At 54.0% G+C, this 27,991-nt stretch overlaps 2 protein-coding genes across 2 annotated transcripts in view; one reads left to right on the plus strand and one right to left on the minus strand.

Moving 5' to 3' along the window:
• FEM1B (fem-1 homolog B) overlaps positions 1 to 27,991 on the plus strand; it is a 56,512-nt gene that overhangs the window by 9,404 nt on the left and 19,117 nt on the right. Inside the window, exon 2 of the mRNA XM_075896848.2 lies at positions 2,930 to 3,194. Within this exon, the coding sequence (XP_075752963.1) occupies positions 3,148 to 3,194 (47 nt within the window). The 5' untranslated portion in view covers positions 2,930 to 3,147. The remainder of the gene's footprint in view (positions 1 to 2,929; positions 3,195 to 27,991) is intronic.
• CLN6 (CLN6 transmembrane ER protein) lies at positions 2,158 to 27,375 on the minus strand. The gene is made up of 7 exons (XM_075896849.2): positions 27,213 to 27,375; positions 23,297 to 23,411; positions 21,562 to 21,660; positions 16,527 to 16,715; positions 16,364 to 16,419; positions 12,989 to 13,111; positions 2,158 to 5,389 (listed from the first exon to the last, which is right to left on the minus strand). Exons 1-7 carry the CDS (start codon positions 27,293 to 27,295, stop codon positions 5,101 to 5,103), a joined length of 954 nt encoding a protein of 317 aa, XP_075752964.2. The 5' UTR covers positions 27,296 to 27,375; the 3' UTR covers positions 2,158 to 5,100.

Raw genomic sequence — 27,991 nt, forward strand, 5'->3', positions numbered from 1 at the left:
AGGCAGCAGGTCTTATCTGCCCCAAATGCCCCATGGAAGCCTGGAGAGTTAATAGCTTCAACATCAGAGAAAGGGGAAGTGATTTTGCGCCTGTTGAAAACTGTCCGTCTCTGATATTGATCTAATTAAACCACATGGAGCAAAACTCCTTCAGGGTTAAAAGTCCCCTTCCCGGCTCTCTGCTTAAGAAAATGCGTCCTCCATCCCAGACGTCGTCTTCAGAGTAGAGACATTGTCATGTGGCTGATATTTGAGGGGGGTGTGTGTGTTAAAATGAGGGGCCGTGTCAGAAAAAATATTGAAAGGGAGGGAGGCAGATCTATGGATCACTAAACGTTGCAAAGAAACCCACATGGCCTCAGGTTTGGCTGAATAAGAGGAATTACTTCCGGCCAAAATGTTCACATTTTTGGTTTTTTCCCCCCAACTTTTTGATGAAAACATGCATTTCTTTTCAAAGAGGACGGAATCAAAATGCATTCTGTCCCCCCACAATAAAAAGTGTGAGAGAAGGGAAATTTCCACCAGTAGTTAAAATGCTGAGTTTTGAACTGATCTGTGGGAAAATTGTGGTTGGATACAGGAACTGAGATGCTTTCTATTCAAAAAACCATTTTTCGTTGGAAAAAACCTCCCCCGTGTCCTCCCAAGTCCTCCTTACACGTAAGCGATAAGGAATTGGAAGACCTTGAGTGCGGCTGGTCTTTATCCATCCCACTGAGATTTTCAAAGCAGTGTGAAGGAGCTCTGGAAGCCAGGCGTTTCTGGCATGTGAGGTTACATGCAGCATTGTGTGCAGGGCATAAAAATGCGCTCCTCGTGAACATTATAGGACTCTCTGGGCAGGGGGGTGTCCTCTCACCTGTCTGTATGAGCACGAGGAAGCTGTAGGTGGTTTGTGAAGAAAAACCTGACGATTGCACATCGAACAAGTAGGAATGAGGGCCCCCCCACCAAAACCGTGTCTGTGCTTCAATCGCAACTCAATCGGGGGCCTAGGAACAAAATATTTGCTTCGTCACCATGTTTCCTATCAGTGGTGAAGAAGGGATCTAGTTAGGCAACGGGCCACTTCCTATTGCTGCAAATTCGTCCCCAGGCGTGGCTGTACAATGCAGATCGGCCCTTCTATTCTTTTAGGCCAAAGATCTTAGGATCATAAAAAGGCTGGAAGAGAAAAGGTCTCTTGTCCGGTCCCCAGAACTGAGACAGATCTAAATATCATCCGAGAGACATCCCTCACAGGTGTTTGCCCTCACCTGCTCTTAAAAAGCTCCAATGGTGGCAACTCCACACCCTCTCTAGGTAATTTGTTCCAGTGTTACCCACCCTGATGGATTTCATAATACTCAGCCTAAACCACCCTTGCTGCTGTTTAAGCCCATTGCTTCTTATCCTAGCCTCAGAGGTTGACAAGAACACGTTTTCTTCCTCCTCTTTGGAACCATCTTTACGTACCTGAAAGCTGCTTTCACATCCGCTCAGTTTTCTCTTCTTCAGACTAAACCAACCTATTTTTTTTCAGACTTTCCTCTTGTATCATGTTTTCTAGACCTTTCATCATTTTTCTTGCTCTTCTCTGGACTGTCTACACTTTTCCCAAGGTGTGGTACCTAGAACCGGACAGGTCTTTTCAGTATTGAGCGGAAGAATTACTCCTCGTGTCTGGCTCACAACACGCCTGCCCGACGTTCACTTTTTTGGCAACAGTGGACTTGGGTTTCATTTGTGATCCACTGTGACCCCCAAATTGTTTTCTGCAGGGCTTCTTCCTAGGCAGTCATTGCATCCATGGAGTATTTGTGCAATGGAGTATTCCTCCCTCTGCGGAGTACTTTGCCTCCGTCCTTTTGGAGTGTCAACCAAATTATTCCAGACCATTTCTCCGGTTTGTTGAGACCACTTTTAATTTGAATCCTGTTGTGCAAAGTGCTTGTAAGTTCTCCCAGAGCGGTAGCGTCTGTAAACTTTGTACTCTCTATGCCACTATCTATTTATGATACTGGATAGAACCAGACCTAGGACTGACCCCTACTGGATCTCACTCAATATGTCCTCCCAACTTGATTGTGAACCACTGGTAAATTCTCTGTGTGTTGTTCCCCACCAGTTGAGCACCAAGCTCCCATCAAGAACAGTACTGGTTCAATGCCTACGTCTAGCTATACACAAATGCTTTTATTTTGGGGGCTGTTTTGCGGAGAACGCTTTGTTCACACGTGGGTTGTGCCACACTAGGGTTTATACAATGTGACGGAGATACATGACAATGATTTAGCCAAAGAATACCAGGAGGGAAAAAACCAGCATTAGCTGAAAAAGATCCCGCACACGTTTTGCATTAAGGGTGCACTACCTGAGTATTGGAGAATTGGTGCGCTGTGTTACAAAGGACATAAGAAGCTATGGACATCAGACTGAATGTAGCATGCAAAAATAACAGAGGAACATGGGTTAAGTACAGATTGAACCTCTCTAGTTCGGCACCCTTGGGATCTGACTGGTGTCGAGCCAGATAATTTGCCAGACCACAGGAGGTCAATATTGTCTAGCAGCATTACCAACACGTCCACTGTTTCCTGGGCTCTGAGAAGACATTTAGGGCTAAATAACACAGAACACTAAGAGCCAGGACCAGTGGCTGTAAACAAACTTTATGAAACCACAGGAAACGTGGCCGCACCCATACGTGGACAACCGGCTAGCTACAATCATGCCGGACCATGGAAGTTTCTGGACCAGAGAGGTTCAACCTGCCTATTATACATTTACATGGACACTTTCCACTCAAGGGATCATTGTGCTTGACAAGCTGCCAAATTCAACTGAAAGTCTGGTAGCCGGCGACCAGGTCTTGTTTTGAAAGGAAATGCAGGCCCAGGGAGCTGTTGAGTGCAAGAACTGACTCTGGCATCTCTGATTCTTGCAGGTTTGCCCGCTGACCATGGGAGTGATCTGCATGTCACCCAGCCAGCAAAATGAGTTTTCCCTTCCGCTTTGTGGAGCGAGGAGGCTGCCGAGTGAGACCCTTTGGGCTTGATCCTGTGTGGCGCGGAACCTGCCACCTGTTGCTACCAGTGGACGCGGAGGGCGCTTGGAGCCTGGCAGGACTGGTGAGCCCCGTCCCGTGCTTCGAGGCGGGGGAACATGCCAAAGGATTGGCAGATACACACTGAAGTCATTGTCAGCTGCAGGTAGGCTAAAACCAGAGCAGGGCTGGGGCATTGGCTGGATTTTGTTGAAGGCGTCCAGCAAGAGACACCAGCCTGTGTCAATCCTGTAGAACTGGAAAGCAAGGAAACTAAGGCAGGAGTGTGGGTGGGAGGGGAGATTAAAAGGAGCCCTATCCTAGCCCTGGCTATATTGGGCCTGTCCCCTAGTGATACCCACTGGCTAAATCCTCACCAACGGCCGGACTGGGTCAGACCAAAGGTCCATCTAGCCCAGTATCCTCTCTGCCGACATTGGCCAATGCCAGGTGCCCTGGCGGGAGTGAACACACCAGATAATCATCGAGTGATCTGTCCTCCATTTCCAGACTCCGATGAACAGAGACTAGGGATACCAATCCTACCCATCCTGGCTAATAAGTACTGAGGGACCTAACCTCCATGAATGCATCTAGCTCTTTTTTGAACCCTGTTAAAGTCCTGGTCTCCACACCATCCTCTGGCAAGGAGTTCCACAGGTTGACTGTGCGCTGCATGAAGAAATGCTTCCTTTTGTTTGTTTTAAACCTGCTGCCTACTGATCAGTTGTGGCGTTGGACAGCTTAGAGAGGGCTACGGTGCAGGCGCCTCCTCAAACCTGGTACCATTTTTACTGCCTTCCTATCAGCACGGAACAGCTGAGGGGCACCCCCCAAACAAGCAGAGGGGGAGGGGAGTGGACAGAATCTTGCTGCAGCACCAGCCACAGTAGCAGACAGAGCCTGCATCCCCCTCTGCTCTCCTATGGGGGACGTCAGGGTCCAGGAGGGAGTTGGGAAAGAGATGGCTCCAGATACCAGCTCCCGCCCTGCCTGGCTGGGGAGGGTCTGCTCACTCCTCCTTGCCCCTCATTGCTGTGGTGTTTGCGGGTCTCCCTCCCTGAGAGGGGGTATTCTAGACCCCCGGCCACTTTCTCCACCTCCCCAGCCATCCCCCAGGGTCTGGTACTGTGCCCCGTTCATGTTAACTCAAACTGAAACGAGCCATCGCTGCACTAGTCACTTACACGCTCCCCAGCTGCCGCCGCGCAGAGACACCCCCGAGGAGAACGGGGAACCAAAGAGCAACGCGTCTGGTGGCTCACTGGGTTTCGGACCCCAGGTGCCCAGCACAAGGCTAGGATCTAAGGGACAGTCCCCCCCTTCTGCCTTTGCTTCCTGGATCCTGCTGCCATGCACGGTGACTCTCCCAGGCTCGCTTTTTCATCCTGCCTGCTCCTCCTCCGCCTTTCTCACGGGGTTGGGCTTGCGGGTCAGTGTCGCTGACGTTGCCAGGGCTCTGGGCCCCGGTGTAAGTGGCGCTCCTAGGGGAAGCCCGTATTCCAGGCTGGAGCAGCAGCCGCCAAGTGTAGGCTGCTGTGCTCCTGTCCCAAGCAGCCCCTTACACGAGGTCTTTGCCTCGTTCGGGAGCAGATGACTTTTGCCCACAACGATCCAGGCGAGATCAGGGATCGCCAGTGGGCCAGGCCCGGAGGATGAGCTGCACTGGGAAGTCATTGCATGCCATGTTCCAGAGGTCCCCCGCGTTGGGCTCAGAAGGGAAAGGCTGGCCGTCGACCAGACTGGGGGGAACTGCTCCACCGTCGGCTACACGGGGATGAAGTTTTACGGGACAACACAACTACAGGCCGAAGCCCCGCTGCATCCGTCGGGTCCTGGCTTGCCTCTGGCAGTCTTCCCTCGAAGGTCAGCTCCGTGCCTGCACTGCACCCAGACCAGAACACGCAAGGCGGCAGCTTTGGAAAGTAACTGACACGGCAGACGTACCACGGCCAAACCCCTTCACTCAGGTCGGGGCAGCGTACAGCCGGGTTCCAGCTACCGGGGCAGTAACGGATCCGAGACACAGCCACGGTCGGAAAAGCTAGAGATCTGTCCGCACGCCACCCCCCTTAAGCCCCGTCCCCTGCCGGCTGGAGATTGCTCAGGTGTAAGGTATAAAAGGCCCACGGCTCGGGAATGTAAATGACGCCGGGATACTTCTTCCTGAGGATCTTGTCGTTCCACAGCCAAACCACCCAGGCGCCGATGAAGAGCAGCGTAAGCATGAAGGAGTAGAAGAGGAAGAGTCCGTTGCTGTCCAAGACCAGCCCTTTCCGTTTCTGATGCATCACTAAGGCCATCATGGCAAAGAAAGTAAAAATGTAGAGGATGAAAATCTGCCCTTCCGTCACGAGATACCTACAAGGCAAAAATATTGTTTAGTGCAGTGGTCCCCAAGGCAGTGTCCGTGGGGGCTGTGGCACCCGCCAGGGCATTTACATGCGCCCGCCAAGTGCTCGGGGCTGGCCCCGCCCCCGGGCGCACGGCACATGGGGAGCGCCGGCCTCGGGCGCACGCACCTGGACGCATGGCTATGGGGGGTGCCGGCCCCGGGCGTGCGATGAATGGGTAGCTCCGCCCCCAGATGCGCAGCGCATGGGGTCATCGCCCCCAGGAACGCGCCACATGCACGGCCCTGTCCCTGGGCGCCGTGCAGCTCCAAAAGGTTGGGGGCCACTGGTTTAGTGCCTCGGGGACCACGTAGCAATAACAATGCTTAGCACGTCTCCGGCTATGGGGAGACCCCACTCGGGACTTACAGCGGGACCTGCGCAGCTACCTGTCTCGTATCTTTGGGAAACTTTTCCCTTCCCAACCCTACTCCTTCTGGGGAGTGACTGGTGTTATTGAGGGGGAATCCGAGGCGGGGGCTGAGGGATTCCCCCGGAGGAAAGCCAGTATTTCTGGCTCCTCACCTCGTGCTCCGATCACTGCCTCATGCCTATGCCTATGTGTTTCATACACGAACAGATGTTTTCAACCCAACATTCCTCATGCAGCCATTGCAGCGCCAGGAATTTGAGAGTCATTGACTGTCATTGGCCGAGGCGAGGGAGAGTCCGAACGTGTAATACTCAAAGGTGAAGTTCGAAAACTCTCTCTACCGTGGGCGTCTTTGTCCAGCCAGGGTGAAACTTCGCTGCAGGGCTGTGTCTTGGCGTTAGGCAAGTGTGAAAATGTCAACTAGATGTTAAATCAGTTAATGGGCATCACAAGTAACTCAACCTTTGAACCCTTGGGCTGGAAGGGGCCTCAGGAGTCATCGAGTCCAGCTCCCTGCCCAAAGCAGGACCAACCCAACTCAACCATCCCAGCAGGGCTGTGTCAAGCTGGGACTTGAACACCTCTAGGGATGGAGATTCCAGCCCCTCCCTAGGGAACCTATCCCAGGGGTGTGGGCCCACCACCCCTAGGGAGCCCGGCCCCACCCCCAGTGCGCATGCACAGCCCAGGCCCCGCCCCCGGGGCGCACGGCGCATGCGCTGCCCAGTCTCTGCTGCTGGCGCACAGCGCCTGGCCGTGCAGGGCTCTGCAGCCGTGGGGGGAAGGGCGCTGTTGGCCGGCACCGTGGGGATGCGGGGGGGCTGGCGCTGGCGCTGTGGGAGCCGGGTGCATGGCGCCTGATGGCAGCTATAAGGGACACCACACGCCCCTTACACCTGCCATCAAGCGCCCCCATCAGTTGGCACCCCAGGCAGCTGCCCAGCTCGTCCGGCCCTGATCCCAGAGCTTCCCCACCCGCCTAGGGAAACAGTTTTTCCTTGTAGCTAACCTAGACCTCCCCCACTGTAACTTGAGCTCATTGCTCCTTGTTCTGCCCCCGTCACTACTGAGAACAGCCTCTCTCCAGCCTCTCTGGAACCCCCTTTCAGGAAGTTGAAGGCTGCTCTCAAATCCCCCCCTCACTCTGCTCTTCTGCAGACTAATGCCTTCGCCCATCTTGTTCAGAATGTGACCTGAACGCTGGCAATCAACCGTCCCACCGGGCTGGATTCTAGCTTCAAAATGGCAGATGCATGAGGGTGAAATACCCAGGCCATAGCTGACTGGCCGGGAGGGTCATAGGACACTCTCCATCTGGCACTTGTCTGGACTAAGGAAACTGGCACCAGCGTAACTGCTGTAATAACCTCTCCTAAGGCAGAGCGTTTTTCGTCAGTAGATCGAAGTGCGTTACAAAGGCGATCCCACTGACCCCATTTTACATGTGGGGAAACTGAGGCACGGAGCTAGGGTATGTCTCCACTTGCACCCTATTTCGAAATAGGGATGCAAATGCAGACATTCGAAATTGCAAATGAAGCCGGGATTTAAATATCCCGCGCTTCATTTGCATAATCGCATTATGGCGCTATTTCGCGTTGGCGCTACTTCGAATGAACAGACGCTGTGTAGACGCAGTTATTTCGAGAGAAAACCCTTCTTTCGAAATAAATGTTAAACCTCATTGTACGAGGAATAAGAGTTACTTCGAGGGAAGGGTTTTCTCTCAAAGTAACTCTTATTCCTCGTACAATGAGGTTTAACAGTTATTTCGATAGAAGGGTTTTCTCTCGAAATAACCGCGTCTACACAGCGTCTGTTCATTTGAAATACAGCTAACTCGAAATAGCGCCATCACGCGATTATGCAAATGAAGCGCGGGATATTTAAATCCCAGCTTCATTTGCAATTTTAAATGTCTGCATTTGCATCCGTATTTCGAAATAGGGTGCAAGTGGAGACATACCCCTGGAAAACGACTTGACCAAGGTCCCAGCCAGTCAGTAGCAGAGCTGGGCATAGAAGGTCTCTAGAGTCCCAGTCTTTCTTACTCCCCTAGGCACCGGTGCTTACACACTAAGGCGGTCACTCCAACGCAGACCTTTAATATGGATCTGCCGCTCCCATGCAAACAGATCTCGCTCCAGGGCAGTTTGGCAGTGCGGACCATAGAAGTGCACCAGACTTACACTGGTGCATCACGTATACATGGAGGTTTGCACTGCTGGGGTCTCATCAGTGCAAAGTCCCCAAGAGAGACAGGGCTTCCAGAGAGGCCCGGGTCTTCAGAAGGAGAATTTTGTGTGTTAAAATGAGTGGCTGGGACTTTTCGGGCATGCTCTAAATCCCGCTCTTTTTGTAATTTATCTTGCGCCGCATCTCTCTTAGCTCGGCACGCCTGTTTCGTGGGGTGAACGGGCACTCTGCTATGTAAAATGATCCAGGGGAGACTTAAGAGATGCCAGCAAAGGGAATCAGGACAACGGGAAACTAACTAACTGGAGGCTTTACAGAACAGCTATTGATGAATAGATCACAATGGGACAGGCAGGCCAGAGACAAACCAGAATGATAAAATGGGTTACGGCTTACAGAGATCTGAACCAAAAAGGGAACCAGGAGGAGGGCGAAGCGGAGGAATTAAGCTCCCTCTGGCTTTTAAATCTCTCCCTTTCCTAAACACACAGCCGAAAATGAATTGCGTAACTTCAAGCTGATGTGGTTAAAGGGAATTAGAATGGGGGTTGCTGAGAGTTGGCTGAATCATTAAGCTGATTTGACTATCAAAAATTAATTTAGTGTATGAAACAGTCTCGGCAGGGGGCAGAGCGGTGGCTAAGAGGGAACATAATCTCTGAAGACAACTGACAAGCTGCTTGGCAGCCATCAGGGAAAGCATTTGGAAAGAGAATAATGAAAATGGGAAATAAATAAGCTCTCTCTCCTGAGGTTATTCGGACCTTCAGGGGAAGCGAAGGAGGCCGGGGAGGAGAGCGGCACGCAGAGGAGGAGGTTTTCCGTCTATTAAAAAGCTGAGATGCCTGATCACGGGGGCTTTCCAGTCCTACAGATAACGTACCCTCCGGGTGACTGACTGGCACGGGAAAGGTGAAAATTCCCGGAGGCTGCACGGAACGCACTGTGCTCCTGGCTCTCCGCAGTGCGGAACACCCAACGGCGAGCGACATGGGGGTGGGGGTGCTAGCCCCCACCTTCCCAAGCAGCCAGCCTGGCCCTGCCCAGACTCTGCCCCCAGAATGCCTACTGGGAGTGGAGAGACTGGGGCGCCCCACCTCCCTGTGCTCTCAGGCTGGGGAGACTCAGGGCGTGCACCGCCCCACCTCCCTGTGATGCTGGGGGGCGGGGCCTGACCAGAAGGGGCGGGGCTAGGGGCTTGCCTGCCCCAGCCCTACCTTCACCCACCGCCCATCTGGAGAGCGCATAGTATCTCGCTTGACGACTCCTCAGAGAGGCAAGATGGTGCTGTGGTTTCCATGCCAACCTGGCAGGTTTACCACGAATGGTGGAGGCTGGAATCGGCGGCTGAGCCACAAGTCGGGGGTGGCAAGAGGGCACGTCTCCGGGTACCGGAGCAAGTCCCCCAGCCTGCCGGGGCAGATCTGTGCGAGAGGGGCATGAGCGAGTGCACTAAAAACAGTGGCGTGGATGTTCCCAGTTGGGCGGGTGCTCAGACTTTCCAGCCTACTACATGCCCCAAAGGCTTTCCAGCCTGGGCTGGCACGGCCATGGCCTGGCTCGCGTGCTCCTTGGGGGCTCTGCTGGCATGGGTGTGCCTCGCTGGGCTGTGAGGCTGCCTTTCCAGGACACCCAAGTGACGCCACCAGCTGCCCCGTAGGAAGGCGAGAGAATTTGACCCTCCGCTTGCTGCAGAGCAAAAGCTCTGCTGCAGAAAGCAGGCCGGGGAGGCGGAGTCGTTTGTTTAGGCTCCGCCCGCCAGCAACGCCAACTCTCCCAGGGAAAGAATCTGACTGTCTCCACCACACCCTCCGTTTGCTTTTCCCACCAGAAAGCTGGGCTCCCCGAGGCCCTGTGTAACCCTGCCAGCCTGCCTCCCGCCCTGCCCTGGGCCACCTCTCGGCCTCAGCACCACGTCGATTCGTCCCTTTGGCCTTGTAGAAGCTGTAGAAACCATTTTCATATACAAGATGGCTTCTAGCTACATAACAAACCATTTCAGCTTCTCTCTCAAGCACGTAGACCAGAGTGAACTTTCTATCACCCCGTGTGCCAGGCCAAGACAGATGTGCTATTGGAATGTGTTAATTGGGCTGGTTTAGACAGGAGAGGTACTCCCTCGTACCTGTCCGCCATCTTGTTGATAAGGCTTTATTTTTCCTAGCTTAATTGATGACTTCTGTAATTGGATGCCCTGACGTCAGGCTGTTTGGTCAAGGGTATAAAGATACTAGGATTGATTGTATTAGCAGCCTTACTGGGCCCGGCTTTGCTGGGACCACGTTTGGCTCATGCTGTGCTTTATTAATTAATAAAGCTGTTTGGTAGCTGCCTAAACAGAGAGGAGCATTTTTTTTTTTTTTTTGCTTCAACAGCCTCCTCGCGGAGGTTCCTAATGTCGGTACCAAGGGTGGCTTCCTGGGTGTTCGCGATGCCCGTTCCCCCCCGACCCCCAAATTGCAGACACACGGTGATGGCTTTTGCTCAGAAGCCTGCTTCTAGCTTGCGCTGTAGGGGCGAGAGGCTCTGTCTCGCTGTGTCTGTGTGCAGGGCCTTGCACGGCCGGCAGCACAACCTCCTGGGCCGTGCGGTTGTGCTGAAGCAGGCGGAGACGAGTTGCATGAAAACGCTGGCTCCTACTGAACTACCAGGTAGATGAAAACAACCTCCACTGCTGAGGAACTTGCTGGTTCAGTTGCTATAGGCTGCCCCCTACCTTTCCCATACGGTGAAGCAGTTTGGCCTGAAAACACGTAACCAGGTGATGGGCAGCCGAGGCTAGTGAGTGGGCCGCAGGAGTGGCCCTTTATCTCAGTGGACCGCGAGACTGAGACGTGGTCTCCGTGGGACGGAGTAGCTGCGCTTGGGGGCCTAGAATGTGTGGGCTGTGCCGACTGATCGGTAGCAGAGGGAGCGTCACGGCTCTCACGGTCAATGTCCAATCAGCATGCACCTGACTTCACGTGCGTGTCACCCTGGTTCTACCGGTAGGAAAAAACCGACGTGGAGGAGAACAGGCAGAATCTGACAACCCCATGTGTAGGCAACGGTCTACAAAATGGCGTGAGCCACACACACAACCCCAATGGGCTGTATGCGGCCTTCGGGCCATAGGTTGCCTATCGCTGGCGTAACGGCACCACCATAAGCGTCAGGAAGGAGTTGGATGTTTTGGTAGCTGGGGACTGGGCAAGAGTGGAGGGTTTGGAATGGTGGACAAGCACATGGAGTGGACGTCTTTTGCTGAAATGATACGCACATGCCATCGTTAGGTTCCAGAGGTAACGGCCTCTAAGAAGGGCAGGTCGTGCTACAGCAGCACTGGGACCCTGCAGGTTGTGCTGCCGTGATAGCAGGAGCGAGTAAAATGTACTTTATTGTGGGCAGGACTGTCTGTCGGGGACCTCCCTCCCTGGACTGCAAAAATGTGTGGCAAAATGCTCAATCTCTCCTCCGTTTGAATCTCGGCAGCGTCAAGCAAGATTTTCTTTTTAAAGTAAAGGTTTTAATACTTAAATTTCAGCCAGAGATAGAACATAAGAACGGCCAGATGGGGTCAGACCAAAGGTCCATGCAGCCCAGTGTCCTGTCTGCCGACAGTGGCCAATACCAGATGCCCCAGAGGGAGGGAACACAACAGGGAATCCTCATGTGATCCCTCCCCTGTCACCCACCTCCAGACAAACAGAGGCCAGGGACACCATTCCTACCCAGCCTGGCTAATAGCCATTGATGGACCTAACCTCCGTGACTCTATCTAGCTCTTTTTTGAAACCTGTTAAAGTCCTGGCCTTCACCACATCCCCTGGCAAGGAGTTCCACAGATTGTGTGCTGAGTGAAGAAAAACTTCCTTTGGCTTGTTTAAAACCGGCTACCTATTAAATTTCATTTGGTGACCCCTAGTACTTTTATTGCAGGGAAGAAGTAGGGGACAGGGATAGCTCAGTGGTTTGAGCATTAGCCTGCCAAACCCAGGGTTGTGAGTTCAATCCTTGCAGAGGCTATTTGGGGCAAAAATTTGTCAGGGTGCTTGGTCCTGCTGTAAAGGCAGGGGACTAGACTTCATGACCCTTCTAGTTCTAGGAGATAGGCAATCTCCATTCATTTAATTTAAGTAAATAATTTTTCCTTATTCACTTTTCCCACACCAGTCATGATTTGATAGACCTCTATCATACCCCCCTTAGTCTCCTCTTCTTATAACAAGGGGTAAAAGTATTTTTTTACATGATTCAAGCAATATTTGTCTTGTTCTTTTCGTGGCAAAATCTGGGTCTGCATTCAGAATGGCTATGTCTAGACTACAAGCCTCTTTCGAAAGAGCGCGTCTAGACTGCATGCAGAACTTTCGAAAAAGCAAGCCGCTTTTTCGAAAGAAAGCACCCAGTGAGTCTGGATGCTCTCTTTCTAAAAAGCCTGTTTGCTTTCAAGAACGCCTTCTTTCGAAAGAGCACTTTCGAAAGAAGGCGTTCTTCCTCGTGGAATTAGGTTTACCAGTGTCGAAAGAAAAGCCGCATTCTTTCGATTTAATTTCGAAAGAACGCAGCTGCAGTCTAGACGCAGGTGAAGTTTTTTCGAAAAAACCCGAGTCTGGACACAGCCTTTGTGTGAATCATCTGTTAACCCACCCTACTGTTTTATAAATACCCCGGGGAAATCTCTCTCTTTTGCAGATGGGAGTGGGCTAAAAATGCCCAAAGCAAAGCAGGAGCAGGTGAGTCTGGAACTCAACCAGTCCCACCCAGGGCCCTAGTGCACCATACAGGGGTGTGGGGACTCGGGCAGAAGACCGGAAATTATGTTTAGACTTTGGAGCAGATGGGCAGTAGATTTTATGGAAATAGTTCCCCGGTGCATCCAGGGGAGCTCTCGCTACTGGAGTGCCAGTTACCGTACCAGCCAGGTTCCCTTTAATTCCCTGAGCCATCTAGTAAGTTGCGGCGTCATTCAAACACCCACTACTTTTCTGTGCCTTCCCTGCACCTCTGCTCGCTTACCAGTAATAAAGGCTGCTGGGCCCCACGAGCAGCCATGCGGCAAAGGGCATTCGGCTCTCCTCTTTCGCGGGTGTGAAGCAGCCGGTGAAATAGATGAATAGGATGAGGAAGAAAGGAATATACCTGTGGCAGGAGGAGAAAGTTGGGTCAGGCCGTGAAAATCCCATTCCGGCACCTCAGCCCCAGACTCAGGATGATGCCCCAGCAGGCCTGCCGGCGGGGTGGGGGGCAACGGGAGTAACGGCCCCAGGGCCTGGCCTTTCAAAGGGGCCGCCGATGTTGCTACTATGGCCCCAGAAAAGCGTCCGTGCCAATCTAGACGCTCTTTTCCGCAAATGCTTTGAACGGAAAACTTTTCCGTTAAAAGCATTTGTGGAAAATCCTGCCAGTGTAGACGTAACCTTGGTGAATAGAAGGTTCTGCAGGTTGGACCTCCCTAGTCCGGCACCCTGAGTGGTCCCGAACAAGGGAATTTGCCGGACCAGGGGAGGTCAGGCCTCTGGGTTCTCCTGGGCTCCCCTCTTGGTCACCGATATGGAGAACTCGGAGGCCTGACCTCCTCTGGCCCACCTGCCTGGCTCTGCTGCCCCCAGCCTGCTCCCGGGGCTCTGCTCCCTGCCCCCACCCCCGCACGGCATGACAGCTGCTCCTGGCCACTTTGCACTGTGTGGGGCAGCGGCTGCTCCCGGGGCTCCCTGCTCTTGGCTACGTGCAGGGCAGTAGCTGGTGCTGGCCGCCTGGCCCCAGGATAGCAGCTGCTCCTGGGGCTCCCTGCCTCTGGCCGCCATGGGGCAGCGGCTCTCCCACGCCCCTCTGCCCCTGCGGGCTGCCACCCACCAGACCGGGTCCACTCCCAGCCGTTCTCAACGTCTGTGGCTGGGGCACTCTGGTCTAGCAGCATCTGTGGTCCTGCTGGACCATGGATGTCACTGGACCAGAGTCCCGGACGAGAGAGGTTCAACCTGCAGCGGTTATGGCGGCTACAGAGCCAGCTACAATGTGTTGTGACCTGGAGGATTTTGTGGCATTGCCATGGCACTCGGAAGACAGCAAGAGCCCTGTCCCCCCCCATGCCAGGCCTAGTCCTAGCGATACTCTGCAGCCCTCTCTTCGGTCTGTGCCCATGGGAACGGAAACAACCGACTGGAGAGTGCCTGGGGGCCAGCCCGCCCAGGGAGAGATCACAGCAGTGTCACATGGCACGAGAGATGGGAAATGGCTTCAGGAAAATGGGGGTTTCGCTAATGAACGGACCAGCAGGGGGCGTCCCGCTGGAGGACAGATGTCGATGGGTTTGTGCCTTCAGGGGCTGCAGAAGGTTTTATCGCAGACGGTGACGGGGATTCCCTACCCAGTTCTGGACCAGCAGGGCTTGATGTCCTGTGGGCGGAGGAAGTCCCGCCCCCTAGATGCACTGGGCATGCTCCAAGGGCTGGGGTAGTTTAAAAGGGAGCAGCTCAGACTGGGTTGGACTCCGGAGAGGAAGGACCTGCTACAGGAGCTCCTGCAGAAACCCAATCAGAGACCCTGACGACAGGAGCAGGAGATCCGGGAGACGACATTGAGCCTCCGGAGCCGGTGGAAGCTCAGGGGGAGATGGGTGCTATGGAACCGGAGGTCTCAGGGACTACATGGATCACCGCAATGCCGGATTGGGTAGGAAGTGACTCAGGGAGGGTGCACGAATGGTATCTCCCACCGAGAGAGTTCAGAGTGTTGCAAAGTGAGCGAGTGGCAGCTCACTCCCCCACTGATGGGGCCCTGGGTCAGGGCCCCCCTTCTGGCATTGCTGCCTCAAATCCCTGAGACGCTAGTCATAAGGCTGCACCTTGAACCCTAGGGCTGTGTCATTTACTCTAGCCATTAGGCTGTGTTGCCCTGAACCCTAGGGCTGCGTCATTGACTCTAGCTATTAGGATATGCTGCCTGGCTGGCTTGGGCTTGTGGGGCTCAGCCCATTGTGCTGCTTCATTGCTGTGTAGATACCCAGACTTGAGCCTGGGCTCTATGACCTTGTCTTTACTCAGCGGAAGATCGATGCTGCTGCGATCAATCTTCCAGAGTTTGATTTAGCAGGTCTAGTTAAGACTCGCTAAATCAAACTCCGAGGGTGCCCCCGCCGGCGACTGGTACTCCTGCTTCTGCAAGGAGTAAGAGAAGCCAACGGGAGCGTTTCCTCCCATCAGCCTCCTGCTGTGGGGACACCAGGGAAACCCAAAACAAGGTCCGTCAACTCCAGCTATTTACTTAATGAAGCTAAAGTTGTGGATCTTGATTGGACCTTCCCTTTCAAGGTAGACCTGGTCTAAGACACTCCCACCTCAAGGCCGGGCTCTACCGGATGTCTACACTGCAATTAACCGGCCCGAGCCCTGAGAGCTGGAGTCAGCTGGCTCAGTGCAGTCGTAGGTCTCTGACTGCTGTGTAGACGTGCCCCGGACGGACAGGCGCTGAGCAGAAGCTCATTAAAAGGGGGAAAAGATGAGACCCAGAGCCTGGCCTGTGCTCCTCATCTAAGAGCCCTCTGAGAGCGCGCCCTTTCTAGATAACAGCATGGCTCTGAACAGAGCCCGCCGGCTGGCAGTCGCAGCGAGCGGTCCGGACGTGCGGGCAGAGGAAGGACAGAGACGGGAGAGTGAAAATGGCAGGGACTTTCTCAACAGCGATGACATGCTAACGCAGGGCCGGGCGAGATGTGGTCGGGGGGCGGATCCGGCCTGCAGACTGTGTCGAGCCACTTTCTATTCATATCCTGCTGCTGTGACACCGAATTTCCAGCTGGTGGCTCAGGCAGCAGGATCCTATTTAAATGGCTCACGGTTCCCAGGTGCGGCACTACCCTGGCAGGGGCCAGAGCCGCGAGCCCTTTAAATAGCCTGGGCGGTTGCTAGGCAACGCAGTAGCGGCGTGGCTGGGAGCCACGGGCCTTTTGTTGTGTTTTTACTTCAAAGCCTCCAGCCCTAGACAACTCTGGCGGGAGCCTAGTCCTCAGGCCCCGCCCCTTCGTCCTCAGGCCCCGCCCCTTCGTCCTCAGGCCCCGCCCCTTCGTCCTCAGGCCCCGCCCCTTCGTCCTCAGGCCCCGCCCCTTCCACCTCAGGCCCTGCCCCTCCCACCTCAGGCCACGCCCCTTCTGAAGAAGAGGGGGTTGAAGCCAGCCCACACTTTTTCCAGGGGCTGTGGTGGTGAAGCTGGCCTGCGACCAATACCAACGTTCATTAAGGGACCTCCTGCACCCACCCCTGTGCGAATGGCACTTGCTATGGCAATGTACCCTAACCAGGAACTCGTTAAGCGTGTGCTTTATTCTGTGGGCACGGCTAGCTGCAAACAGAACAGATTTCCCTGCAGCCACCGGACTTGCTGCCCGTCGCTTACCACATGGAGTGCCCCAGGTATTCGTCGTAGTAGTACAGCAGCTCGAAGGAATCAATCTGCAACGGGACGAAGCCGGGTTAACGGGGCGTGCCGGGGCGGCGCCGCAGCATCCCGAAACGGGCCGTTGGAAACCAGTGCTGCCGCCACCCCTCAGCGGCCTTACCAGCGTCTCCGGCTTCAGGTTTTTGATGATGGGGTTCTCTCTCACCGACAGGTGGTGCTGGTACCCGCTGAACATCAAGCGGTGGTTGACGGAGTCGCCCACCAGATGGATGCTGGCTCCCATGACGAACACGATGATGCTGACGTAGACGACTGATCGGGGCAGGGTCTTGGGGGATCGTTCAATGAGCTGCAAGTCAAGGGGCTGGTTAATGGCATCGGAACCAAGAGGGGCGAGGTAGAAGCAGAGGGGAGGTCACACACAATGGAGTCTAGCCACTGTAAAAGGCCAACTTTATGTCTGTCTGTCGGTCCCCTCCCCAGCCTCCCTCCGAAAAAATCAACCCCAACAAGCAAGTTGTCTATGCAGTGCTGCAATCTGGAGGTCGCCTTAGTGGATCAGAGCCAAAAATGATGAGGGGGCTGGAGCGCAGGACCAATGAGGAGAGGCTGAGGGATTTGGGCTTATTTAGTCTGCAGAAGAGAAGAGTGAGGGGGGATTTCATAGAATCATAGAATCATAGAATAATAGGACTGGAAGGGACCTCGAGAGGTCATCGAGTCCAGCCCCCCACCCTCAAGGCAGGACCAAGCTCCGTCTACACCATCCCTGACAGATGTCTATCTAACCTGTTCTTAAATATCTCCAGAGAGGGAGATTCCACCACCTCCCTTGGCAATTTATTCCAATATTTGACCACCCTGACAGGAATTTTTTCCTAATGTCCAATCTAAACCTCCCCTGCTGCACTTTAAGCCCATTACTCCTTGTCCTGTCCTCAGAAACCAAGAGGAACAAATTTTCTCCTTCCTCCTTGTGACACCCCTTTAGATATTTGAAAACCGCTATCATGTCCCCCCTTAATCTTCTTTTTTCCAAACTAAACAAGCCCAGTTCATGAAGCCTGGCTTCATAGGTCATGTTCTCTAAACCTTTAATCATTCTTGTCGCTCTTCTCTGGACCCTTTCCAATTTCTCCACATCTTTCTTGAAATGTGGCGCCCAGAACTGGACACCGTACTCCAGCTAAGGTCATTTTGAATTATGTCCCTATCCTCCAAAGAAGTTGCAACCCCACCCAGTTTGGTATCATCTGCAAACTTAATAAGCGTACTCTCTATCCCAATATCTACATCATTGATGAAGATATTGAACAGTACGGGTCCCAAAACAGACCCTTGAGAAACCAGCCATCAACTTCCAGAAGGCGGGGGGGCAGGGGGAGGTTCCAAAGAGGATGGAGAGAAGCTGTTCTCAGTGGTGGCAAATGACAGAACAAGGAGCAATGGTCTCAAGTTACAGTGGGGGAGGTCTAGGTTAAATATTAGGAAAAACTATTTCACTAGGAGGGTGGTGAAGCACTGGGACGGATTCCCTAGGGAGGGGGTGGAATCTCCATCCCTAGAGGTGTTTAAGTCCCAGCTTGACACAGCCTTGGCTGGGATGATTGAGTTGGGGTTGGTCCTGTTTTGGGCAGGGGGCTGCACTCGATGACTCCAACTCTATCGTCCAACTCTATCATTCTATGACCGTCCAGCTGAGTATCCTGTCAGATGCCCCCCTCATGCATTCCTTGCGCCTTCTGCTCAGCAACGCTAGAATCTCCTATCCAAAGGAGAAACTGTCCCCTGCCACATAGGGATGCAGACGGCTCAGAGGACCAAAGAAACTGGCAGTATTGATTTTTTTTCCCCCTCCTACCAACATTGTAAATAAATCACCTAATTTTCAGCCTCAAACCTGAGCATGTGTCCTTAACGGTACCCGCCTTGTGACAGTCAATGCTCCAAAATATTACACAAAGCAGCTGATGTATGCATCAGCCCTGATGAAAAGCATGAGTCCTTCGGGGGGGGGGGGGGGAGGAAATGTGGTTCCTGCTCCGAGCAGCATGCTGATTCTGTCTCTTTGTGCCCTCCAGTGGGGAGTGGCCCCACCAGCAGCGCTCTGCGTTACCGCAGGATGCTTAAATCGGGGCTACTCAATACGCCGCCCGTGGGCCGCGTGCAGCCTGCGGTGCGGTTTGGGTTTACACAAGGCTCAACACGCGGCCCGCGGGTGGGATCCTTTGAACGTGGCCTCCACTGGGAACACGCTTCACAACGGCGAGTCAACATAAGGGTCTTCTGTTGAGATGCGTTTGAGAAGTTAAATTCCTGGACTGGCATTGCTCATTAAAAGTGCTGTCGTATAGGTGGAAATCAGTTAGCTGTTGCATTTTATTAATATCAGCAGAACTGACTTACATGGGGCTTGCGTGTTGTGTCGTCTTGCCTTAATCTTCGTAGTCATGCCCATCAGTGTGAAAGAAGCTATTTGCATATATTTGCATCTATATTTGCATGTATATGCATCCACGCTTAAGTTGCCGCTCTCACCATGTGCTGTGAGTATCACTGTGTCCCCCAGGGCTTCCAAAGTTGAGTAGCCCTACTCTAAATCCTCCTTAAATTAGTGCAGGTGTCCGCTGGACTGTGTTCATTTTTCTCTGTACTTCAGGTTATTTCTTGTCTCTGAAGGCGAAGTGTCGTTTGCTCGGCACTCGCATAAGGGTAAAATCAAAGTGCCGTATCCAACTGCTTGGTGTGTTCAATAACCCTTTGCCACCGGCTGACAAGACGAGCTTGCTGGGCGAAATTCTCCTCTGTGTAGGAATCTGCCCATGATCATTTACGGAGCTTCCTCCAATCCCTACAGCACAACTCAGTTGCTAGCATCTTGTACAAGCCCTCTGCCCACCGGTGAATGTCGTCCCCAAAAGGACAACTCAGGAACAGAGATGTCAAAGCAGCCCCAAAGTCCTGAATTTGATCATCAGGGGTTTCTACAACCAGGGGAGGTGTCTAGACCTACCGGCTGAATGGGAGTGGCGATGCGTCGGGAGATGAGTCAAGGCCCTAAGGGGCAACACTGGTGTGACTGCAAATCTGACTGGCTTTGGGTACAATTTCTCCTCCCGCCTGAAAGCCTCGTAGGCTTCTCTTGTACTGGTGGAAGAGCGAAACTCCCAACAAAGGTCAACTCCCAAGCCTAGTCTGGAAAAGGGACTCGGCTCTTTGACGAGCATGTGTCACACTGAAACCCAGCTGGTCAGCTCCGGATGAGGCTGGCGGTGTTCTCCTTCCTCACCTGGAACATCAGCTAGAACGCGCTTCTGCCTGCCCTGTTCTCGGCTGTCCTAAGTAAGCGACTTGGCAGAAGTTTTTCAATAGATTGTCTTGTTTTCAAGGCTTAGCGTCCCATTGATATTTTTACAACAGCTTTATGAAGCTCGGAAAAGAGGCATTTAGAGATGAGCAACACGAACGGGAGCCAAGAAAAACTCTTCTGTCTGAAGAGATCTGGAACAGATAGGGGCTGTAATGTAGAAGACAAATGTGAGAAGACGTGTAAAAGCTACGCTAAATAATGAATGGCCTACAGCCCTTCGGCTGGGCATTCCTATTCGTCCTTTCATACAATTCCCAAAGGAAATCCAATTAAATTGAAAGGCCAGAAAGCTATACCTGATGAAAGGAAATGGTTTTCACCTGATGTACTGATACCTCAAGCTGCTCTCTGCCACAAGATACCATGGCAGCCAACAGCTGGGTGTCCGGCTGGTGAGTCTTGCCCACATGCTCAGGGTTCAGCTGATCGTCATATTTGGGGTCGGGAAGGAATTTTCCTCCAGGGTAGATTGGCAGAGGGCCTGGAGGTTTTTCGCCTTCCTCTGTAGCATGGGGTACAGATCACAGCTGGAGGATTCTCTGCATCTTGGGGTCTTCAAAGTATTTGAAGGCTTCAATATCTGAGATCTAGGTGAGAGGGTTATTCTAGGAGAGGTGGGTGAGATTCTGTGGGCTGCATTGTGCAGGGGGTCAGACTAGATGATCATAATGGTCCCTTCTGACCTTAAAGTCTATGAGTCTATAAGCTTACCAAGATTCAGAAAGTGTCAGGGCATCATTGGAGTGGATAACACATAGATCCAAGGTAAGGATCTGCCCCCCAAAAAAGGGATAAACCCCTCGCGCCAGGACAGAATTCAATTTCTAACTAAGAAGAGCAGGCAAGAAATGTTCAGAGTTGCTCGCTGCAGGACTTCGTGCATGTTCTGAATGGGAGAAGGTTTCGGAGAGAAGCTCTTTGCTGTAACGGACGAGGACCTACAATCCAGTGGCTGGAAGCAAAAGTTAGAAAAGTTCAGGCTGGAGCTAAGATGCAAACCTCTCCCCGTCTGTGAGATTAACCACTGGAGCACAGCTGCTGGGCATGCGGGTTCTCCATCCCCTGGAATCTTAACTCAAGACGGGAGGCCTTGCTGTCACTCAGACGTTATTGGCCCAGTGCAGAAATTGCTGGCTGAAATGCTCGGGCTTGTGTTACGAGGAAGACAGACTAGAGCTAATCCAATGGTCCCTTTTAGCCTTACATCTATGAAACCTTCCACTCAAGTTCTGATTTTGATCGCTGCTAGTGACAGGTTCCTGAACTCAGTGGGATCATGGATCTGACCCAGCGCAGCACTTGGTACATCCCTATGAATAGGTGGAGGAGAAACCAATCTGAAGTTCATGCGAGGAAGGGAAATGAATAAGAATGGGAAGTACTATTCCTTCCTCTCCCCTCCCCCCACAGTGATGATCAAATCTCTCCTCATTGGCCCAGGGTTTGGACAAGAAGTTTCTGACCCATCTGCTAAAAATGTTTCAAGCTGCAGCAGGTCGGAAGACAAGGGAACGTTACAGATCCATCAGCCGAGCTAACCTCTTGCTCTTTAAAAGCTGCCATTTTCTCCCCATGCGCATTTCTGGAATAGAATCATAAAACACTAGAACTGGAAGGGACCTCGAGAGGTCATCAAGTCCAGCCTCCTTCCCTCACGGCAGGACCAAACACCAGCAATAGCTCTACCCCGGGTAGAACTGGATGTCTGAAATTGACACACGTTCTCCTGCAGCAATGCCTGCTGTGTTTGCGAGCTTTGCCCGGAGTCCCAGTGTGCTAAATGGCTAACGTTTCATAACCGTAAGGGCCGTGATTGGAGGGTTACCTTTAAAAGAAGAAACGGCGTGATGACATTGTATGCCATATGGAAATAATCTCCTGCACTCGGTTTGTTTAATGGAAACCACTCCAAAGGCAGAATAATCTGGGGAGAGAAGAAAAAACAAAACATCAGCAGGCCTTCGAACGCCTCGCCTGTAGGCACAGCCGGCAACGGAGTTCAACGCGAGTATTGCATTGCACTGATAGCTCATCCGCACATCTGCAGTCCCGAGTGACTGGCTGAATGTTTAGTGATTGCAAGAACGAGAATGAGTTTTGGTCAGCAGTCCCGGCCCGGTGGTTCGGGTTAGATCTGTTAGCCAACCAGCTGGCTTGGCTTTGCCGAGCTGTTGTTAAAACAAACCCAGTTGACGCAATTTCCCAGAGACTTTTTCCGATTTATATGCAGGCTCCAGAAAACTGGAACGTTCGGGTGAGAGGAGAACACACTGCTCTTTCTCCTCCTAATCTTTGTGCTCCTGCAACGGAGCCAAACGCCAGCGCTGTTAATTTGAGCGGTTGGCTAAGAACCTCGTTCCAAATCCATTGCTTATTCAATACACTCTGCAGGCTTCCTGGATCTGACACTTTGGTCACCTTCAATCATGTAGCCTGACCACAAAAACAAACGTTACCGTTGGAAATGGGAAACTCTTCAGCCATCATACGTGGGCTGTTTGCTCTAAGACAAGGCAGCACCAGGAGGCGAGCACAGTGTATTGCATATGTGTGACTGATGCTGCCAGCCACTCTCTTCCATTTGGAGGCAGGGAAGCTGGTAGGGAGACCAAACCCACCTTCCGAGGTTTGTGCTCTGCCAAAAAAGCAGCCGGGCTAACACCAGTCATTGAAACTGCAGTAATGGGGAGCAGGTTTAAAACTAATAAAAGAAAGTTCTTCACACATCGTGTAGTCAACCTGTGGAACTCCTTGCCAGAGGAGGCTGTGAAGGCTAGGACTATAATAGAGTTTAAAGAGAAGCTAGATAATTTCATGGAGGTTAGGTCCATAAAAGGCTATTAGCTAGGGGATAAAATGGTGTCCCTGGCCTCTGTCTGTCAGAGGCTGGAGAAGGATGGCAGGAAACAAATTGCTTGATCATTGTCTTCGGTCCACCCTCTCTGGGGCACCTGGTGCTGGCCACTGTCGGCAGACAGGATACTGGGCAAGATGGACCTTTGGTCTGACCCAGTATGGCCGTTCTTATGTAATACTGGGAGCATGCAGATGGCAGTACCTCCTGGAGAGCAGAGAAGATGCAAATTAAGTTGTTCAAAAGTAGGCTCGAGAGCAGGGTCCTCCCCCTTCTTTCTGCTCCCGCCCCCCACCTGTTTCCTGCAGATAAAAGCCAGGGCTGGCATTAGGGGGTAGCAAGCTGGCTGTGCAATTTCCCAGGGTCCCCTCAAAGCTACACAGATCATGCTTCTGCTCTAGCCCCGGATGGAGGGGCGTCAGCCCAGGGGCTACTGCTTTCTGCCCCAGCTCCCGGCAAGACTAACGATAGCCCTGCTTGGCCGCCCTCCTGAAACCTGCTCGTGACAGGGCTCCGGACCCCTGGCTGCGAACGGCTGATCTAGACCTTCGGGTTCCAGAGCACAGGGATCGTTCTCTGCTTCGCAAATGTAGCGCCGCTCGATTCCCCCACCCCTCCTGGTACGGCTCCAAGTCGCTTCCGTCTACATCCGCCCCGCCCCGGCATTGCCCTCCGCTGATTCGCCAGCCCGTGCCGTCCTACTCACCATCGCGATCGGCCGCCCAAAGTCCAGCACCCAGTTCTGCAGGGTGAAGTAGAACCACAGGTCGAAGTGAAACTGAGACGTCTTCAAGGTGTCTTCGCCCTTGGCTGACCCATGCCTGTGAATGAGAAGAGAGAGACCAGTTCAGCCCTGTGGGCAGCCGGAAGGTCTTTCGCTTGACAGCGATGGGAGGAAAATACTCTTTGGTCCTGCACTTTAACCAGGCTCCTTTTTAGGAAGATACAAACGTGCAGCGGAAGACCAGGCCAGGGCCCCTGGTGCGCTGTAACCGTGTCCTCTGTGGTGTTTCTATCTGGAGAAGTAGGCACAGAAAGCTCCCATTCGAGCTAGCCAAGTCGGTCAACGCGTGGGGAGGTGGAGACCCCCACCCCAGGGGGCCCCAGAACCTGGTGGGCAGGGCTCTCCCTTAGGGAGATCTAGCCCATGACCTACGAGGAGAGGCTGAGGGATTTGGGCTTATTTAGTCTGCAGAAGAGAAGAGTGAGGGGGGGTTCAACGCCCTGAAGGGAGGTTCCAAAGAGGATGGAGAGAGGCTGTGACAGATGGCAGAACAAGGAGCAATGGTCTCAAGTTGCAGTGGTGGAGGTCTAGGTTGGAGATTAGGAAAAACGATTTCCCTAGGCAGGTAGGGAAGCACTGGGGTGGGTTCCCTGGGGAGGGGCTGGAATCGCCATCCTTACAGGTGTTTAACTCCCGGCTTGACAGAGCTCTGGCTGGGTTGATTTAGTTGGAATCAGTCCTGCTTTGGGCAGGGGGCTGGACTTGATGACTCCTGAGGTCTCTTCCAGCCCTGGGATTCTAGTAGGCAGGCCAAGAATTTGAACGTGGATCTCCCATATGCCAGCGAAGAGCCTACCTATTGGGTACTCAAGCCAGGAATGGTTGAGCGTGCTCAGTTTGCTCCCTGTCTGTCTGTCTTGTGCCATGTGCTCTGAGCGCGCCTGTCACAGCAGGGCAACACCTGAGTTGAGGTTCTGGCTGCCACGAAGGAGTGAGAGCTCCAAGCAGCTTGCGGGATGGGGGAAGATCAGGTGGCTTTGCAATGCCCACCAACAGAAACCTAAGTGCCTCAGGGATTGTAGCCTAGCTGAGCCGTGGTGCCCAATTGTCCGACGTAAGCACCTGGATATCTTTGTGTCTCTTGCCCCAACAAACAACAGATCACTGGAGACGCTGAGCCTGGGATCCAGGTTTATGGAGCCTGACTTCGGTGCTCTTTCCCCGGCATCCCACTACTTCTCTTACGCTTCACTGTGCAGCAACACGGCTGTGGTGAACCGCACTCCGAGGAGTAAAGAACAAGCAAAGGTTAAAGCCCTCGGCTGACAGGCCGTGCGAAATGCAAAGCGCTAGTCACCGAACGCAATGCAGCGCCGGTAAAACAAAATTATGCTGGCTAAAAATAAGCAGCTATGCAGGGTGTGGGGCACGTTGATTCTAAGTGTTGAACTACACAACTACACAAGAACGGCCAGGCTGGGTCAGACCAAAGGTCCATCTAGCCCAGAATGCTGTCTGCCCAGGGTGGCCAATGCCAGGAGCCCCAAATTAATTCCCAAGCTGTTTGCTATGTTGGATATTAGGGATGTTAAATATCGGTTAATTGACTAGTCGATTAACCCCATGAATTCTTACGTTATTTGTCTATTCTATAGTCCTCCGGGGTGGGGCTGGCAGCCAATGCACTCCAGCCCCACTCCCACGGAGCCCCCTGCCATTCCACGCTGCTGCTTCTGTATCCGCTATAGACTACCTGGGATCAGAGGCAGCAGTGTGGGGTGCCAGGTGGCAGCTGGTCCGTGAGGGGAGCCAGTTTCAAAACCAGCTCCCCTTTCAGACCGGCTGCCTGTTGCCCCACGCTGCTGCCTCTGATAGAGAGGCAGCAGCGCAAGGTGGCAGTAGCCCCTGTCTGAGCTCCTGGACCCCAGTGCGAGCCAGAACTGAGCTGGATTGCCTGCCTGCCTGGCTCCTAAAAGACTTTAAATGCAGAGCCACAGTGGGGGCAAGCTGGAATTGAGCCAGGCTGCTGGCCAGCCTGCTAAAAAATTTACTGGCAAGAGGGAAATGCAGGTAGTCTATAGCATTAATCGATAAGCTTTTGCTAATCGGTTAATCGACTATACTATTACATCCCTACTGGATATTGCTAGAAAAAAAAGTTAAATGTAGCTAAACCTTCTGGCTTGTTTAATTAGTTAACTGGGTTTAGAATTGGTCACCCAAGTATTCAGTTCAGAAAGCTGCAGTAAGAGAAATGTAAAGTTACTAGTTGCCCCTGAGTGTTATTTTCTTATTTTATATTACATAATACTTGCCTTTTATTTTGGAACATTATGACCACAGTTCATAGGTGAATGCCATAATTCTTTTTTTTTTTTTGGTAATTTAATTTAAATCACTGACTTTTTTTTTTTTATGGTGATTTCAATCAATCCGCCTCATGGTGACGTAATGGGAGTCTTCGCCTTGCCTACGACAGCTGCACCATGCCTTTGTGCGGTGAGAGGTAAATAGCAGCCCTACTGTAAGAGCACTGGTGTGAAACCTATTACCCTGGAGCCGGGTTTGAGAGCTCAAATGCTGAAATATTATCTCGTGTTGGAAGCGTCCGCCGCAGCTGGCCCGCTCGCAATGGAGACGTGTTGGCATGGTCTAACCAAGCTACGCTATGGGCCGAATGATGGTCTTAGAAAAGAAAGCTACCATTACAAAAGCATTCTCTTCCCTGGGGTTGCCAGTGGTCTTGTGAGACCTTGGACTTGTCTACACTCGAACAACAGCAGTGAGGATGCCACTGCAGCTGACAGGAGGGGGGGTCCCTGCAGCCGGCCTGGGGGGGGACCTGTGAGAACTGGAGAAATGAGTCAGGCCTGGGGCCGTACAGGGAGTACTACTGAGTCCGTAACTGGGTGGAGCCGAGCAAGAGTGAACAGGACCTTGCTTTATCCTAGCTTTGCCCAAAGCCCGTGGCACGGAGCCACACCACAGCCTGAAGGGACACCTGCAGGAGCGTAAGGAGGCAAATAGCACTATTCAAACGAGATGGTTCTCCCCCCCCATCTCCCCGGGGCGCACGGCCGGTCCCCCCCCCATCTCCCCGGGGCACACGGCCGGTCCCCCCCATCTCCCCGGGGCACACGGCCGGTCCCCCCCCCCATCTCCCCGGGGCACACGGCCGGTCCCCCCCCCCATCTCCCCTGGGCGCACGGCCGGTCCCCCCATCTCCCCGGGGCGCACGGCCGGTCTCCCCCCCCATCTCTCCGGGGTGCACGGCCGGTCTCCCCCCATCTCTCCAGGGCGCACGGCCGGTCCCCCCCCATCTCCCCAGGGCGCACGGCCGGTCCCCCCCCCCCCCCCCCATCTCTCCAGGGCGCACGGCCGGTCCCCCCTCATCTCTCCAGGGCGCACGGCCGGTCCCCCCCACATCTCCCCAGGGCGCACGGCCGGTCCCCCCCCCCCCCCCCCATCTCTCCAGGGCGCACGGCCGGTACCCCCTCATCTCTCCAGGGCGCACGGCCGGTCCCCCCCCCCCCCATCTCCCCAGGGCGCACGGCCGGTACCCCCCCCCCCCATCTCTCCAGGGCGCACGGCCGGTCCCCCCCCCCCCTCATCTCCCCAGGGCGCACGGCCGGTCCCCCCCCCATCTCTCCAGGGCGCACGGCCGGTCTCACCCCCCCCCCATCTCCCCAGGGCGCACGGCCGGTCCCCCCCCCCCCCCCCATCTCCCCAGGGCGCACGGCCGGTCCCCCCCCCCCCCCATCTCCCCAGGGCGCACGGCCGGTCCCCCCCATCTCTCCAGGGCGCACGGCCGGTCCCCCCCCATCTCTCCAGGGCGCACGGCCGGTCCCCCCCCATCTCTCCAGGGCGCACGGCCGGGCTGCCCGGGGAACGCGCTCACCTGCCCGGGTAGAAGGACCCGCCCGGCTGCTGCGAACCCGGGGCCGCCGGCGGGAACTGCCGCCTCCTCGCCGAGCCCTGCATGTGCCCGTCCGGCCCGGCTCGCCGAGCAGCCAGGGGCTCCGTGCGCCCGGCGGCGGCTGCTTCCCCGCTCGGCCCCGGCCCCTCCCTGCGCCCGCCCCGAGAGGCAGGATGACGGGCGGAGGCGGGGCTGAGCTGGGGGAGGACAAAGAGAGCGGGGCGGGGGCGGGCAGGATGCTCTAGGGCTGCGCCCCCCCCCCCCCCCGACTGAGCTCGGCTCCCCCTGTGCCTGCTGGGGCTGACCCTGGACCCTGGGCCCGGGTGACTGTCCCTCTGCCCGTCTCACCCGCTTCTGGCCCAGGCTTGGGGAGGCTCTTGGGCTAACACCACAACTGAGCCTCAGTCCTCCACTGGGACCCGCTGTTCAGAGTCCGGGCGGCTAGCCCCAGGCTAAATCTAGTTTGAACAGGACAGGATGGCTCAGAAACGGGCCTGTCCTTCGGTTTCAGGGGGTATTAAAATGTATTCCAGGTGCTGGCCCATTGCATCGTGGGCCCGGCCAGCTCTTTCAATTGCTCCCTGCTGGCTTTCACCGCAGCTCTTGCTGGAGCTGCAAGCCAGGGCTCCCCTGCTTCCTTTCCCCTCTGCTTTGTAATGGGAGGGTGCACCACTGGAAATTCAGCTCCCAGGTGGATTGGAAAGGGCTGAGCATTCGTGGATTTTTTTTCAATTGTAAATTGAGCAGATCTGTGGCTTTGA

The sequence above is a fragment of the Pelodiscus sinensis genome, chromosome 14, assembly GCF_052426305.1.
Source record: "Pelodiscus sinensis isolate ZL-2025 chromosome 14, ASM5242630v1, whole genome shotgun sequence".
In the NCBI taxonomy this organism is placed as follows: domain Eukaryota; kingdom Metazoa; phylum Chordata; order Testudines; family Trionychidae; genus Pelodiscus; species Pelodiscus sinensis.

What these genes read in the sequence shown, in the direction of transcription:
- CLN6 (XM_075896849.2), bottom strand. Translation starts at nt 27,295, where the DNA reads ATGCAGGGCTCGGCGAGGAGGCGGCAGTTCCCGCCGGCGGCCCCGGGT. An exon ending in ACCTGAAGCCGGAGACGCTG is followed by an intron (nt 16,420 to 16,526) that starts GTAAGGCCGCTG and finishes GTCCCGTTGCAG; the next exon opens with ATTGATTCCTTCGAGCTGCT. An exon ending in CCCAGCAGCCTTTATTACTG is followed by an intron (nt 5,390 to 12,988) that starts GTAAGCGAGCAG and finishes TTTGCCTTGTAG; the next exon opens with GTATCTCGTGACGGAAGGGC.